This window comes from Aspergillus neoniger (genome assembly GCF_003184625.1).
Source record: "Aspergillus neoniger CBS 115656 unplaced genomic scaffold BO87scaffold_22, whole genome shotgun sequence".
NCBI lineage: Eukaryota > Fungi > Ascomycota > Eurotiomycetes > Eurotiales > Aspergillaceae > Aspergillus > Aspergillus neoniger.
The window spans coordinates 109,783-121,880 of record NW_020291150.1 but is presented as its reverse complement, the minus strand read 5'-3'; the positions used below and the strand labels follow the sequence as shown (position 1 = coordinate 121,880).

Sequence of the window (12,098 nt, the reverse complement as noted above, 5' to 3'; positions counted from 1 at the left end):
AGTAAATGGGTCGCCAATGACCGCGAGAAACTGCTAAATACTGCTAGATACGTACTGCTAAATTACTGGCATTGCCCACAGTGGGGAAAGCAAGCAAGACAACTGACCGTCACGTATGGTCCTGCCCCAACCATCATCGCCCATCACGGGACTCCGGCGGGCCCTCTCATTCGCCCGGTCCTGCCAAAGTACCATACGGTGTACCTCAATCAGGCCTTTTTTGCGAAGTACTGTACTTAGCTACCTACAGTAAATATTACTAGATCCATCCTACGGACTCCTCTTTCACTATAACTACGCGCATCCCCACATCTCTTGTCGCAATTGACTTCCGGATGGTGTCAAGACTCCTGCACAGCCAACGTTTCTATATGCATACGATATAATTTAGAACGAAAAAGGAGACAAAAGATTCAACATACACGGCTCGCTTCCATCCCGGTTCCAGAAACTCCGCTGCTGAAGCAAGCATTCGACGAGTTTGCCTTACCCGACCCCGGACTTATAAAAACTGTACGTCATGCCATCATGGAGTATTTCTCCCCCCGGGACGCCATACATGGTGTGCAACTCCGCTATTTCCCTCCCCTCCCCTGACGTGATCGATCGGTTACAACATACCAATGTCGCGCTCAAGCCGGGACATCGCAAGGGCTGTCCCGCCGGTAAATTTCCAGGCTGCAGCTGAGGTGGACACGGCATCGCATCGTCAAGGAGCAGGGAAGACACAGACAATAAGATAGAGAAAGAAAATTGGGACAATCATGGAAAATATCATGGTTCATCAACAGTGGGCGTTTTGTGCGGTATCTTGTTCATGGCATGAAACAGACGTACTCTCGTGAGGCCGGCCGCTCGCGGCTCTGCAATAAAACTGGTAAACATAAACGAAACCCTCCGACCCGATTCCCATGCATCCACCCCGCAACCAATGCCGAAATATTGAGTGACTTTGGACTTCCTTCTCGTAAAAAAAAGGTCACCTCGCGATTGGGTTCCACCGCCTCTGAAACCACTAGGCCATTTCGAAAGGGAGTAAGGCTGGAGTATGATAAATAGAAGGGGGGAGTTCGACGTGAGGAAGCCTGGCGCTTCCGAAGGGGCAAGGCAGAAAGAAGTCCACGTAAATGTAAGGAAATAGGTAAAAACGGGGCACAGTCGTAGAATCACACAAGGATGGTTTTCAAAGAACCAAGATAAGGAAAAAAGGGAAAAGGTAACAAGCGCGGCAAGGGTAGACAAGGAAATAGGAAAAAAGAAAAGACACATCAAGAAGAAATGCAAGAGATCCATCATGACTACGAACTCGTAGGCTTTTGCGGCGTTCCAGGGGCACTGCCGGACGAACCCTCCGCGGTGGTAGACGGCGACTCCGATATCTCAGCGGCGTCCGTTCGGGGAGTGTCCTTAGACTGAGGCCCAGGAGTTCCCTCCCGTTCATTCCGAGCTGCATCAGGTGAATCACGGTGCACCTGATTGACAAGGTCCTGGTCTTCCTCAGCCTGATCAAAGAGTTCGTCATCGTTCTGTTCCGGAATCAATTCAGTGCCGTCCCCCAAGAGGATGATGCGGCCAGAGCGGACGCTGAAGCCACGCGCACGGTCGTTTTCCATGTCAAAGTCATCCGGGTTCTCCTCAAATTGATTCCGGATACCGGGGCCGCGGAACTCAGCTGCACCCCCCGTTCAGTCAGTAGGGATTGGAATTGGAGGCCGTGGGATCCTCGAGAGACTTGCCGTACTCGGGCGGAGCGCAAGGGCCGTCGCCGTTCGCCACGCGCTCAGCGATCTGGTTGTACCACTCCTCTTTGGTCCTACCGTTAAGGAGACCGATGATAACCATCGTCATGTTGTCACAGCCAACACCACCGGTTTCACTGTTGGAGGCCAGGCAGTTGTCCATCATGTTCTCACAGATCCGATACAAGTCCTGCTTCGCGGCAATCCCACGGCGGACGAATTCTACCACTGATTGGGAGGACTGACAATCCCAGATACCTGCATTCCGAAAAGTTAGCGATCTCCGAGACCCTCGCTCCCTTAATCACCAGAGAAAGACCCACCGTCACAGGCAATTACGAGGAACTCGTCATCGTCACTGAGATCGTGCACAGTGACGTCGGGATAGGCAGTGACGATTTGCTGCTCAGGAGACAACTCGGGGCTCTTCTTGAACTCGAAGTCACCAATGGCCCGCGACAGGGCCAGGTTGCCGTTGACACGGCCAAAGTCAACGAAACCACCAGCAGCGCTGATACGAGCCTTCTCGCCTATATTTTGTCATGTCAGCAACACCAACGCAGGTCGATAATCGAGATGTAGGGTCTGTACCTTCGTTCTGAGGCTTGTGGTCAAATGAAAGAGGCTTCGCGCGGCCCTTGACACCCAGGACAGAGCGAGAATCACCAGCATTGGCCTAGAACCAGTCAAAAAAACATGAACCGAACCCATCGTCGTTTCCAAACCGGCCATGGCTAGAATACATACCACCCAGATCTTGTGCTTCGAGATAACGCTGACGGCTGCGGTGCAGCCAGACACTTCCTCCTCATACTTCGGGTCTAGCCGGGTCAGTCCGTTGCTACCTCGGAGGGACAGAAATCAAGAAGGAGAGGGAGAGGCGGGTGGGAGGGTTGCCCGAACTCCGATCATAGCGCTCACGAACCTTCCAAAATAGCCCGGTCGGTAGCGAGGAAGCCATCCTTCAGGGCCTGTTCGATATCACCTTTGGCAAAGGAGTCTTGCTTTGCGACAATCTTGTGGACGTTCTCTCCGGCGAATAATGCTACTTTGTCTCCACCGTGCCCGTCATATACACCGAAGAAAGCGAGTCGTTTATCGGGGTCGGTCGGCTTTTCATCCTGGTCCGAGTACTTGGCCTGCAGGTCGAGGACGGCAGCATGGGCATCCTCCATGCTGATTCGCCAACCCTGCATGGCGGAAACACCGTATATACAGCACTCATCTTGACCTTCAGCGGAAGTCTAGATAGCACCGGAAGTGGTTAGTGAGGATGTAGGAAATTAAGGAGAGATCCGGAACACAATGGAATGGTGACAGGTCATCCGCCCGAAATCGCGTGCAGGAAATTTTCATCATCCTGTGGAGGAACCCCGCAGGGGAGGGATGATCACCACATTGCAGGCGCGACACACAAGAGGAGGAATGAAAAAGAACGCTGTAAGATATAATAATGCTGGGCAGTAAACATGTTTGACAAAAGGATACAAAAGGGGAGAATGGGCGGGTATGGCACAGAATGGCAAATGTGGATGGTGGACAGATTAGAATGGCGTAAGATGCGTGCAGTGTGGGGGAGGATCAAAGGACCAGACAGGCAAACGCAATGCTTCAGGTTTCACTCACCTTATCGACCACGGGCTCGGACAAGGTCTGACCCATGATTTCTAGTGGATCACAATTAAACTGTTCACGCAGAGGAAAGGCCCGTTACAGACATACACACACCACCGAGGAGGGGGAGGGGGAAAGGATAGAGGAAGAGAAAAGGTGGAAAACCCGGCGGATTCTTTTTGGGGGGGAAGACGAGGGGAGGGGGATGGGGAGGGAAGAGGCAGCAGATCAGGTGAAAGAGAAGAGATTAGGTTGGCTTTGAGGGCAAGGGCAGAATGACTATTCGGGAGGCGGCAAGCGGGAATGGAACCAGCAGAAAAGCGTGAGCAGAACTGATGATGGGATGGTGGAGGGGGGAAAGGGAAGCTAGTGGTAGTTGGGAGAGAGGGGACCAAAGTGTGTGAGGATTAAGTAGTGTGTGTGTGTGTCTCTCGGACTGCTGTGGAAGGTTAGTTAAATTCCGGACTCGGTGGTGTAATAATAATAACAGCACCTACTACTACTAGTAATTAACTACTAATACGTAGTAGTAGTGGTAAGCGGTAGTGGGAGTGGTGTAGGTAGTAGCCTGTCTGCCTACCTATCATTCGGGGGAGTGGGGAAAGCCGATTCAACGATGACGATAGCTCTGAAATTGGGTGAGAAGCAGGGTGATTGATATAACAGGCAAGATAGGTCAGACAATTGGGAATACTAAATAATGACACAAGGGACCGAGGCGAGGAACTGGTCCAAGTTAGGAGGAGATGGTGTCACAGGAAGGGGAAGAGATTTTCTGCACGATAATAGAAAACAGACTAATGGGCATCAGGCATTATCTGGCCATCTGTTAAGAGAGAAAGAAAATCAATCACAAGGGCGTCAGCCGCAGGCAGCCAGAGACAGCAGGCTGAAGCAGGCAGAGAGCAGCGCATGTACCTCCAGGGTACCTCCACTCTGTTGGGGAGAAAGGTAAGGTACTCTCACGGTACTTCCACCGTACCATTACAACCTGATCGCATGCGGCAGGCGGTAGGCCCGAAAAGGGAAGAGCCGGGGGAAAGTTTGCCAGTCGCGTGCCTTTTTCTGGATGCGGCAATTGAAAATAATTGAAAATTGAATTGAAATTGAATAATGACGAAAACTCCTTGGCGTCGGCTGACCCGAACTTTTTCACCCATCAACTCCAGCCACAATTCGAGGTACTTCCCTCCCCCTACGTCTCTAGTATCTGCTGGAAGATAATAGATGATGTGCCTACCTGTTACAGCTCCTGCATAGCATCTCTACAGCATGAAACCCCCATTTAATTTGCAGGTGAAGTACGGATTATCCATTTAAAGACCTTCCGGTGGAGCTGACACTGTACGTACTAGTTAGCTCAGCCCATATCTACCTTCAAGCAAGAACGTCGTCCGTGCCACGTTTCCTATTGACTTTCAATGCCTGGTGAGATTGGAAGTTGGCAAGGTACCGGGGATCTGGGTTACTAATTATATGAACTACCAAAGGACTGGCTCGTGCTAAGATAAAGGAACTCTCAAAACGCGCTACTGATGGGTTATACAGTAGATCAGACCCATGCATCTGGGTACGTGTCCATACATGCAAACTAAGCCGCTCTGGTAAATACCCTCTTGCCGCCTATGTTCGACTAGAGGCCATCTATGAGTTCTGTCTATACCTTGCTTGCTTGCTTGCTTGCCAGCCAGCCAGCCAGTTGCCTACTTATTCCCCGACAGTCCGAACTCAAGCAGCTTACCTTTTAGCTCTTGCAAGGGGACTGGGGCTATTTAATTCAATTCGTGTCTATTCCGGATTTATCGAGGAACCGATAAAACAGCATTGACCGACTTATGATGAGATACTGATAATACCCAGTAGCTTCAAAGGTCCCTTGTAAGCATTCGTTGTGTAGAAAGTGAGTACATAAGCGTGGCGGTTGGAGCGTGGTCATGTGGCAGGACGAGTGTCTTTGATCTAGTAGAGTCGCACCTGCTCTTCCTCTCAACTAATTCACTACTCCATACGTCCAAACCTCTTCCCTAGTGAACTGCCTTTCCCAGACCGCTCCCTAGAAGATTCCAGTAGCGATGCAATTGTGGATTATTACCATCCCACCCAAAGATCCAATTTTGAAATGGTCACATCTCGCTCTGCGAGCGATCGGTGTCCATCTTTTCTCTTCTAGCAAATAGGAAAGTCTATACCACCACTACCAGTAAGTCCATTCAGGACTGACCATCGTTGCCCTGGGTATCTCCGCTTGTTCTCCCTTTCTGGGGACATTCAAGCTCGCGGTCATGCTCTTCTATGATCAACCTTGATCACTTGTTTCTCCTACCATGCAGCTGACCTGACACTAACTGTCACCAACGGCCAGAGGATGATGGCTAGATCTAGCTCTGGACTTGGAGGCAATACACTGTCAGGATGGTTGCTGCATACAAGATAAATCCTGCCATCCATGGAAGCCCCATCCACGCTCCTTCCCAGGCCATCCCTGCTCGAAATAATCCAGCTAGGAGTGGCCCAGATATCATGAGTCCAACTCCCTGTGTCAGAGTTATGGTCGTATTCAGGAGTCCAACATGCGATGACCCAACCAAAGCACTCCCGACGCTGCGCAGAGCGGCGCTGAACCCCCCTCCAAGAGCAACCAGAGCAACTCCTACAACAAACACTGCTGGATGAGATGCCATGGACATGAAGCCAAAAGCAGCCATTAACAGACATGCACAGCCTATGGCCACTCTAAGGTCTCTCTGCACGGGGGACAAATATCGGTCGAGGATCTTCGTAGCCATCGGAAGTACGAGCATCAAAGCGAAGCAATTAATGATCCCCTTGACGCATATGAGAAGGCTCGCCTTGGAAATCATATCAGCATACCTGAAACTTGAAGTATATGTACATTTCGCCGAAATCTCATACCTCTGCTAAGCTCCATGAAAAGCGCTTGGAGACATATTGGAGCATGAAAGGAACTGCTTCAATTCCATAGCTCGAAAAGAGGAAGGCGAGGGAGATGACTAGGGCACTTGGATACTCGCCGATGAACTCATGCAGTTGAGCGAACTGTGAGCGAACAAAGTGTACCACACTGGCCCATGTAAATGCCGATGATAGCTTCAAGTGGCCTGCCGTCTCCGGCTGAACATCATTGACGGGGTTGACTGAGGGCTCCGGTTTAGTCTCCGGCAACAAGAGGATCGTAAACAGGCTACCAAATTCGCAGGCTAGTCCGAGCATCCAAGGGATCCAGGCGTTTGATGACATCAGCCAGGCGCTTAAGGGAACAGCAAGAATCTCTGACAGCAGTATAGCTGCCGACAAGATGAAATAGGTACTTGAACTGCAGGAGCCTTGATCAGCAGAGGGGATGTGAACAGGTTTAGCAAGATTTCAATACCGTTTCTCTACCGGGAAAACATCCGCGATGATAGTGAAAGCCACTGAGGTAGCTATCTGAGAACCGCCACCAAAAATCTGAAAGATTGGCGTAAACCAAATAGCTCGTGGGGGGATGGTCGCATAATACCAGGCTTTCACATTGGAGTTAGCCTGTCCCTCCACGTCGCAACATCAGCTTAACTTACCGATGACTCTGATTGCCATCTCTTGCAAGACACACCCAGCCAGGCTTAGAAATAAGACTGGTTTACGACCAACGCGATCTGCCATGAGTCCATATGGAAGCGCCAGAATAATGCCCGGAAGCTGGTCAAAGGTGCTCATCCAACCTTTGAGCAACGCCAGCTCACCCTGCACATCAGCAGTCTTGCAAGCCGAAGGAACCACTGAAGGGAGAACCCCGCCAGGGTTGCTATCGAAGACCTCCGGATGCAAGCGCTGGCAAATGTTCAACTCGAATATCTGAAGTTGGGGAGCCACGGAGATGTAGTTGCCGATATCGACAGTGACCGCTATGAGGCACGCAAGAAATAAGACTTGCTGGGCTCTACGCGTAACACTTTTTGGCTGCACAAGAAGTTCATTGTGCTCAGCTAAGAGAGAAGTTGTCTCAGAGGGTGTTTCTGGCTGTTCGGAAGCAATGGTCATGATGAAGGAATCCCAGGCTTCATTCAGATGAAGAGGAATGCTTCAAACTCGAGGGCGAAGAGGCTGAGGGAAGGAATAAGAACCCCCCTCTGTCCCAGAAATGATGATAAGGATGGGCTTTGATTAGCCTCATTCCCAAATGACGCTAAAAGGAACGGCCATGGCGCTGGCCAAAGGATCCGACGCATCTTACTAGGAGCTAAATGGATCAGTTGGTGACACATGGGCGCTTCTCCGATGTCCGATAAGCGGGAACAAGGGTTTACCGCTGTTTACTGGCCCATTGTTCTGCTGACCCAATGCAAGTGATATATTAAATGGATTGATTATTTAGCTAAACACTACTGGGTACTAGATAAGCGCAGAACCGTCCAACGGTCCGAGGATCAACAAAGAAACCAAATTCAGAATCCATGGATATCACGCTCGCCGAACACTTTTCTAAACGACCTGGTCGACAGTGAAGCAAAACCATAAAACCAATATGAACATAAACACTAAGCATTGCGTTTGTCACCCCATTCACAAGAAGGCTGCGTTGTTTCTCAAGCTTCCTGCCGGTTCCCTCTGCATACTGTGCAGCTCTTCCCATTCCCGCTCCACCGCTCGGTTCAAGCTCACTCGGCGTGATTTGGAATCGAAAGGAATGGAGTAGAGTGAAGGGCTTTTCCGCGATGACTGTCCGGCACCAGCTATGTCACCGTGGGTGTAAAAGCCGGTCTGATACCAAGGGCGTGAGCTCCCGCCGAGCTGCCGCTCAGTGGGCGGATCGTTCTCTTTCCCCAATCCCGGCCCTCCATCGAACCGTTTCGGCTCATCCAAGCTTACTTCGCTGTAGAAGCGAGGCAGGGGCGCAATCGTCTCAGAGTAGTTCTGCGCCAGACTCGATTGGCTGGGCAGTTTGCCCACGGGGCGGGGTGGCCCCATGTCTGAAGATTCTTCGGACAGGCTATGTAAATAAGCCGACTGACGATGATCATCCGTGTAAATGGAGGCAGACATGGCTGTCGACCACGGCCGCTCTTGAATTGAGTTTCGATATTCCTCAATGTAGTTGGAACTGGCTACTGTGTCGGCGCGACTGGCTGTGCTTCGAGCTCTTTCGAGAGCTCGGCAGCCTGATGACGCTCGACGGCCAAATTGACCTGCGAAGAGCGGGTTGGACGAATTCCGACTCTTTGCGCGGCTGTGAAGAAACGCCTCTAGTGAGTCCGCTTCGGAAATGGTCGATTCGTCAGGCTCGACTGTTCGAAGGCTCATTCGTCTGGAATAATCCCCACTCTCTCTGGTTCGAGGTGGCGGTCGTGGAAACAGCGGCGCTAGGTTTCCTACGTCACTCTCGTCACTTCCGAACGAAGCCTGTGTGTTTTGCCAGGAAAGACGGACCACGCCATGTCCTGGAGGTCCGAAACCACCGGCCCCATGTCCGGCACCACTGAGTCGGACTGGAAGTCCGGACGCCACTGTAGATATACCACTTGACCGTTTGGAATATCTACGCGATCGGGTGGTAGAATTTCGCTTCAGGGACCTCCTAGGCTGAATCGGCCGAAGGGGCTCTCGTCTCCTAGAACTAGTTGTGGTTGTTCGTCGGTGTAAGGGGGGGCTGTTCTGGAAAGACAAGCGTTTCGGCTGTGGCGGTGCTTCCTCCACTGGTTTGGCCTCTTCTGGTTCGGGTCCCTTGAGAGAAGCGAAACCTCCCCAATCGAACGTAGGATCGGAGAGGGTGTTTTCTTTGCCGGCTGCGTCTGGTGCTTGCTCATTGCCTTTCGACGGGCTCGCATGCCACAATGGTAGCTCCAGTTTTGGAGGCTCCGATGATTGTGAAGGGATCCTCAGAATCCTAGGGGGCTCGCCCTGGGAAGTTTCCTCATAAGGCCGACTATGTGTGATACCTTCGCCTTCTGGCTGAGTTGATAGCGTTTTCTCGGCTTCCTGTCCATCCTGAGATTTCTTTGCGGCCGCTTTACGCTTGTGCCGCCAGCAGCAGAATAGAAGCAAGGCAGTGCTCAGAAACACGAAGGGGACGACGACAGCAATAGCAATAATACCGGCCTTGCCTCCGCGAATGCTATTCTTTGCATCGGAGGCTGTAGAATTGATTGTACCTGGCCCGCCTGTGGTCCCTTCTGACATCGCCTTGATAGTTAACTGCCGAGTGTCCTCTGCGGTACCCTCCCGGGCAGTGAGGTTGATATGATAGCTTCCCGGACTGATATCTGAGGGAACTTGTCCGAATATAGTCTTGTTGTCACGGTTATAGTGAAGCCAGGAAAGATCTTGCCCTAAGTCAACATCTACCTGGACAGAATCGTTGGTCAAGACAGAGTCGTCGAGGACCAGCATAAAGAACTGCCCGATGATAGCATCGCATACATTCTGGTCGTTGCGAAAGAATTGATTGAACTGTAGACTGACAATCAGCGTGGCTACGTCTTGATATTTATCCGTCACGGTAATCGTGACATTGTTATCGGTGGCATCCGCAGGGGGCGTGCCACTCAGAGAGATGGTCTCGTCATCTAGGGACAACCAATCCGGTGAATCCACCTTAATGTCGGTCAAGTCACTCTTCGTCGTGTCATGTCCATCCAAGGTGAGATTACTGGCAAACTGCGGACTAGTGAACTGCCGTCCTTTTGAGAGGAAGAATGTCTGCGTGCTCCGATTGAACGCCAAGATATGTGGACTGATGGTCATCTCAAAGGTCATGGTAGCTGCGCTGAACCCAGTCACGTCCGAGGCTATAAGATTGAAGCTGAATGTTTGAGGTCCACTACCTGGCGTTGTACCAGAGAAGCTGAGTGATGCTGGGTCGAAAACAATCCATGAGGGTAGCGGTGCGTTGTCTGGAGATGTGCCATAGTAGGCCGTTGACGGGCGCGTGTTGGTGAACGTGTCCGGCTCAAAAGATAATGAGAAAGAGTCGCCAGTGTGTAGGAGGATGGTGTCTGGGGCCGAGGTTGCCCCCATGTCTTCGAGTTGTGAGAACAGCGGCTTTCCTGGTTGCGGTCCATCATCGGTTGTTACAATTAACGTGACTTGCATGTCCACAGACTCCGAGCCATCTGAGGCCACAAGATCGAACGTCGGTGATCCTTGATCATCTTTCTGCGGTGTTCCGGATAGCGTGCGGGATTGGCTGTCGACTTCGAGCCATGACGGCGCGTTCGAAAGCGAGTATTGTGTGTTGTCATCGCTGCCAGAAAAGGTGCCCGGCGAGAAGACAAATTCGAATGGCTCCGATACCCGGGCTACCGGAGGTAGCTGCGCGTTAACAGGGTAGCTGGCCTGCAGACCTGCAACAACAGTCACCAGGATGCTGAGGAGAGCCAACGCAAAGAGCGCCATATCTCCTAAGCAAGTGGAACGGTCCTGGCAGGTATTCGATAGACGTTCCTATAGATCTTCCAGACGTATCATCCAAGCACAGCTTGAAGTAAGATCTAGGACTGTATATGAAGTTCACAAGAAAGTGAGAGAGAAAGAGACGACAAAGATAGAAGGTGGCAGCTGGAAGAGCAAAAGTGGCGGAAACAGCCTACCCTTAGGGCAAAGAGTATGCCCCAGGGCCACCGCGCCCAAGGGCCCATTGGGCACAGGAGAGGCGCGAAGCGTGTGGCCCCTTCTACAGAGCCATACCTGGATATGTTTGACGTCACTGAAGTATGGGAATGGTTAGAGATGGATGGTTCGCGGCGCGGGAGTTCAATCACGTTGCGAATGCACGCGCCTGCAAGGGATGGCTTGCAGGAGTCCACACAGGAGCATAGCCGGCCCAACCCCTCCCTCTCAATAGCGTTCGTATTTCCCGAAGGCTTAAGGGAGAGTATTTGACAGGCAAAGCCACCCTAGTTTCGAACAAAAAGTACCAAGGAGAAGTCTTGTGGCTCCTTTCCACCGCGTAAAGCGGAGGGGTAGGGGGATCAGGCCTGTCTATCGAGGGGCCGAAGGCCATGCTTAGGCGCGACAGGGCGGGTACAGGGCCCACGCTACAGCTAAAGATCGAGAACCATCTTGATCCCGGTACGCCCTGGAGCATAATAGTCCGGGATCTCGTCACGCTCCTTGAAGCCATTGCGGACGTAGAGAGATCTAGCGGGCGAGCGGGCTTTGTCGACCCATAGCTGGATCTGCTGACACCCCTCGCTCTGTAGACGAGCTCGAATATAGTTCATGAGCCGCATCGCGACACCCTGGCGGCGATGTGCTTCACCCACGCAAACTTTGTGCAGTAGGGCTATTCCCTTCTGGCGGACGTAGACGGCATAGGCCAGCAAGGTTGGGCGGACATCATCCGGAGCCGATGGTGCACGGGTCACATACAGAACCCTCGTGTTGGGCTTCTTGCGCCAGAGTTCCTCACCGAAACTGAATGCCTCGTTAGCGGGGAAGGTCTTCTTCTCGACGCGTGAAATCTGGGCAAGAATCTCCAGGGCCTGGTCTCTCTTCAAGGAATGGATGTCTGAGATGGTCAGACTGGGAGTCAGATCCGCTGGCGGCATTCCGGAGAACCCCTCCAGGATCTACATTCACGATCGTTTGGAAGATGGGGAGTTGACAGGGGAGGTTCCACAATTATCCCGGAGCACGAAGGATAGTTCACTAGAGATTTCTCTTCTGATTCAGCAGATGCCCAATGTCGTGCGAAGGTCCAATGGCTCTCAATTCAGCTCGATTGCCCGAGTTGTCAAGAGTAACTGG

The 12,098-nt window shown here is 51.9% G+C and overlaps 5 protein-coding genes across 5 annotated transcripts; 1 reads left to right on the top strand and 4 right to left on the bottom strand.

Moving 5' to 3' along the window:
• Nucleotides 1-1,298: 1,298 nt before the first annotated feature.
• Nucleotides 1,299-3,401, bottom strand: BO87DRAFT_398202 (PP2C family serine/threonine-protein phosphatase; the record flags this gene model as incomplete). Its single annotated transcript, XM_025625355.1, has 7 exons — nucleotides 1,299-1,672; nucleotides 1,737-1,997; nucleotides 2,063-2,269; nucleotides 2,331-2,415; nucleotides 2,487-2,560; nucleotides 2,665-2,983; nucleotides 3,366-3,401. 7 exons carry the CDS (start codon nucleotides 3,399-3,401, stop codon nucleotides 1,299-1,301), a joined length of 1,356 nt encoding a protein of 451 aa, XP_025478239.1.
• Nucleotides 3,402-4,612: 1,211 nt separating this feature from the next.
• Nucleotides 4,613-5,377, top strand: BO87DRAFT_97726 (uncharacterized protein). Its single transcript, XM_025629709.1, has 3 exons — nucleotides 4,613-4,649; nucleotides 4,713-4,781; nucleotides 4,844-5,377. Exons 2-3 carry the CDS (start codon nucleotides 4,775-4,777, stop codon nucleotides 5,179-5,181), a joined length of 345 nt encoding a protein of 114 aa, XP_025478238.1. The 5' UTR covers nucleotides 4,613-4,649; nucleotides 4,713-4,774; the 3' UTR covers nucleotides 5,182-5,377.
• Nucleotides 5,355-7,394, bottom strand: BO87DRAFT_337590 (MFS general substrate transporter; the record flags this gene model as incomplete). The annotated part of the gene is made up of 4 exons (XM_025620564.1): nucleotides 5,355-6,202; nucleotides 6,267-6,621; nucleotides 6,745-6,821; nucleotides 6,939-7,394. The coding sequence occupies 4 exons, from the start codon at nucleotides 7,392-7,394 to the stop codon at nucleotides 5,732-5,734; spliced, it is 1,359 nt and encodes a 452-aa protein (XP_025478237.1). The 3' UTR covers nucleotides 5,355-5,731.
• A 261-nt stretch (nucleotides 7,395-7,655) lies between these two features.
• On the bottom strand, nucleotides 7,656-11,068 carry BO87DRAFT_97372 (putative transmembrane glycoprotein). Its single transcript, XM_025629708.1, has one exon. The coding sequence runs from the start codon at nucleotides 10,743-10,745 to the stop codon at nucleotides 7,917-7,919; it is 2,829 nt and encodes a 942-aa protein (XP_025478236.1). The 5' UTR covers nucleotides 10,746-11,068; the 3' UTR covers nucleotides 7,656-7,916.
• On the bottom strand, nucleotides 10,885-12,058 carry BO87DRAFT_407838 (GNAT family N-acetyltransferase). Its single transcript, XM_025626106.1, has 3 exons — nucleotides 11,425-12,058; nucleotides 11,377-11,392; nucleotides 10,885-11,326 (listed from the first exon to the last, which is right to left on the bottom strand). The coding sequence occupies exons 1-3, from the start codon at nucleotides 11,897-11,899 to the stop codon at nucleotides 11,107-11,109; spliced, it is 711 nt and encodes a 236-aa protein (XP_025478235.1). The 5' UTR covers nucleotides 11,900-12,058; the 3' UTR covers nucleotides 10,885-11,106.
• Nucleotides 12,059-12,098: the final 40 nt, after the last annotated feature.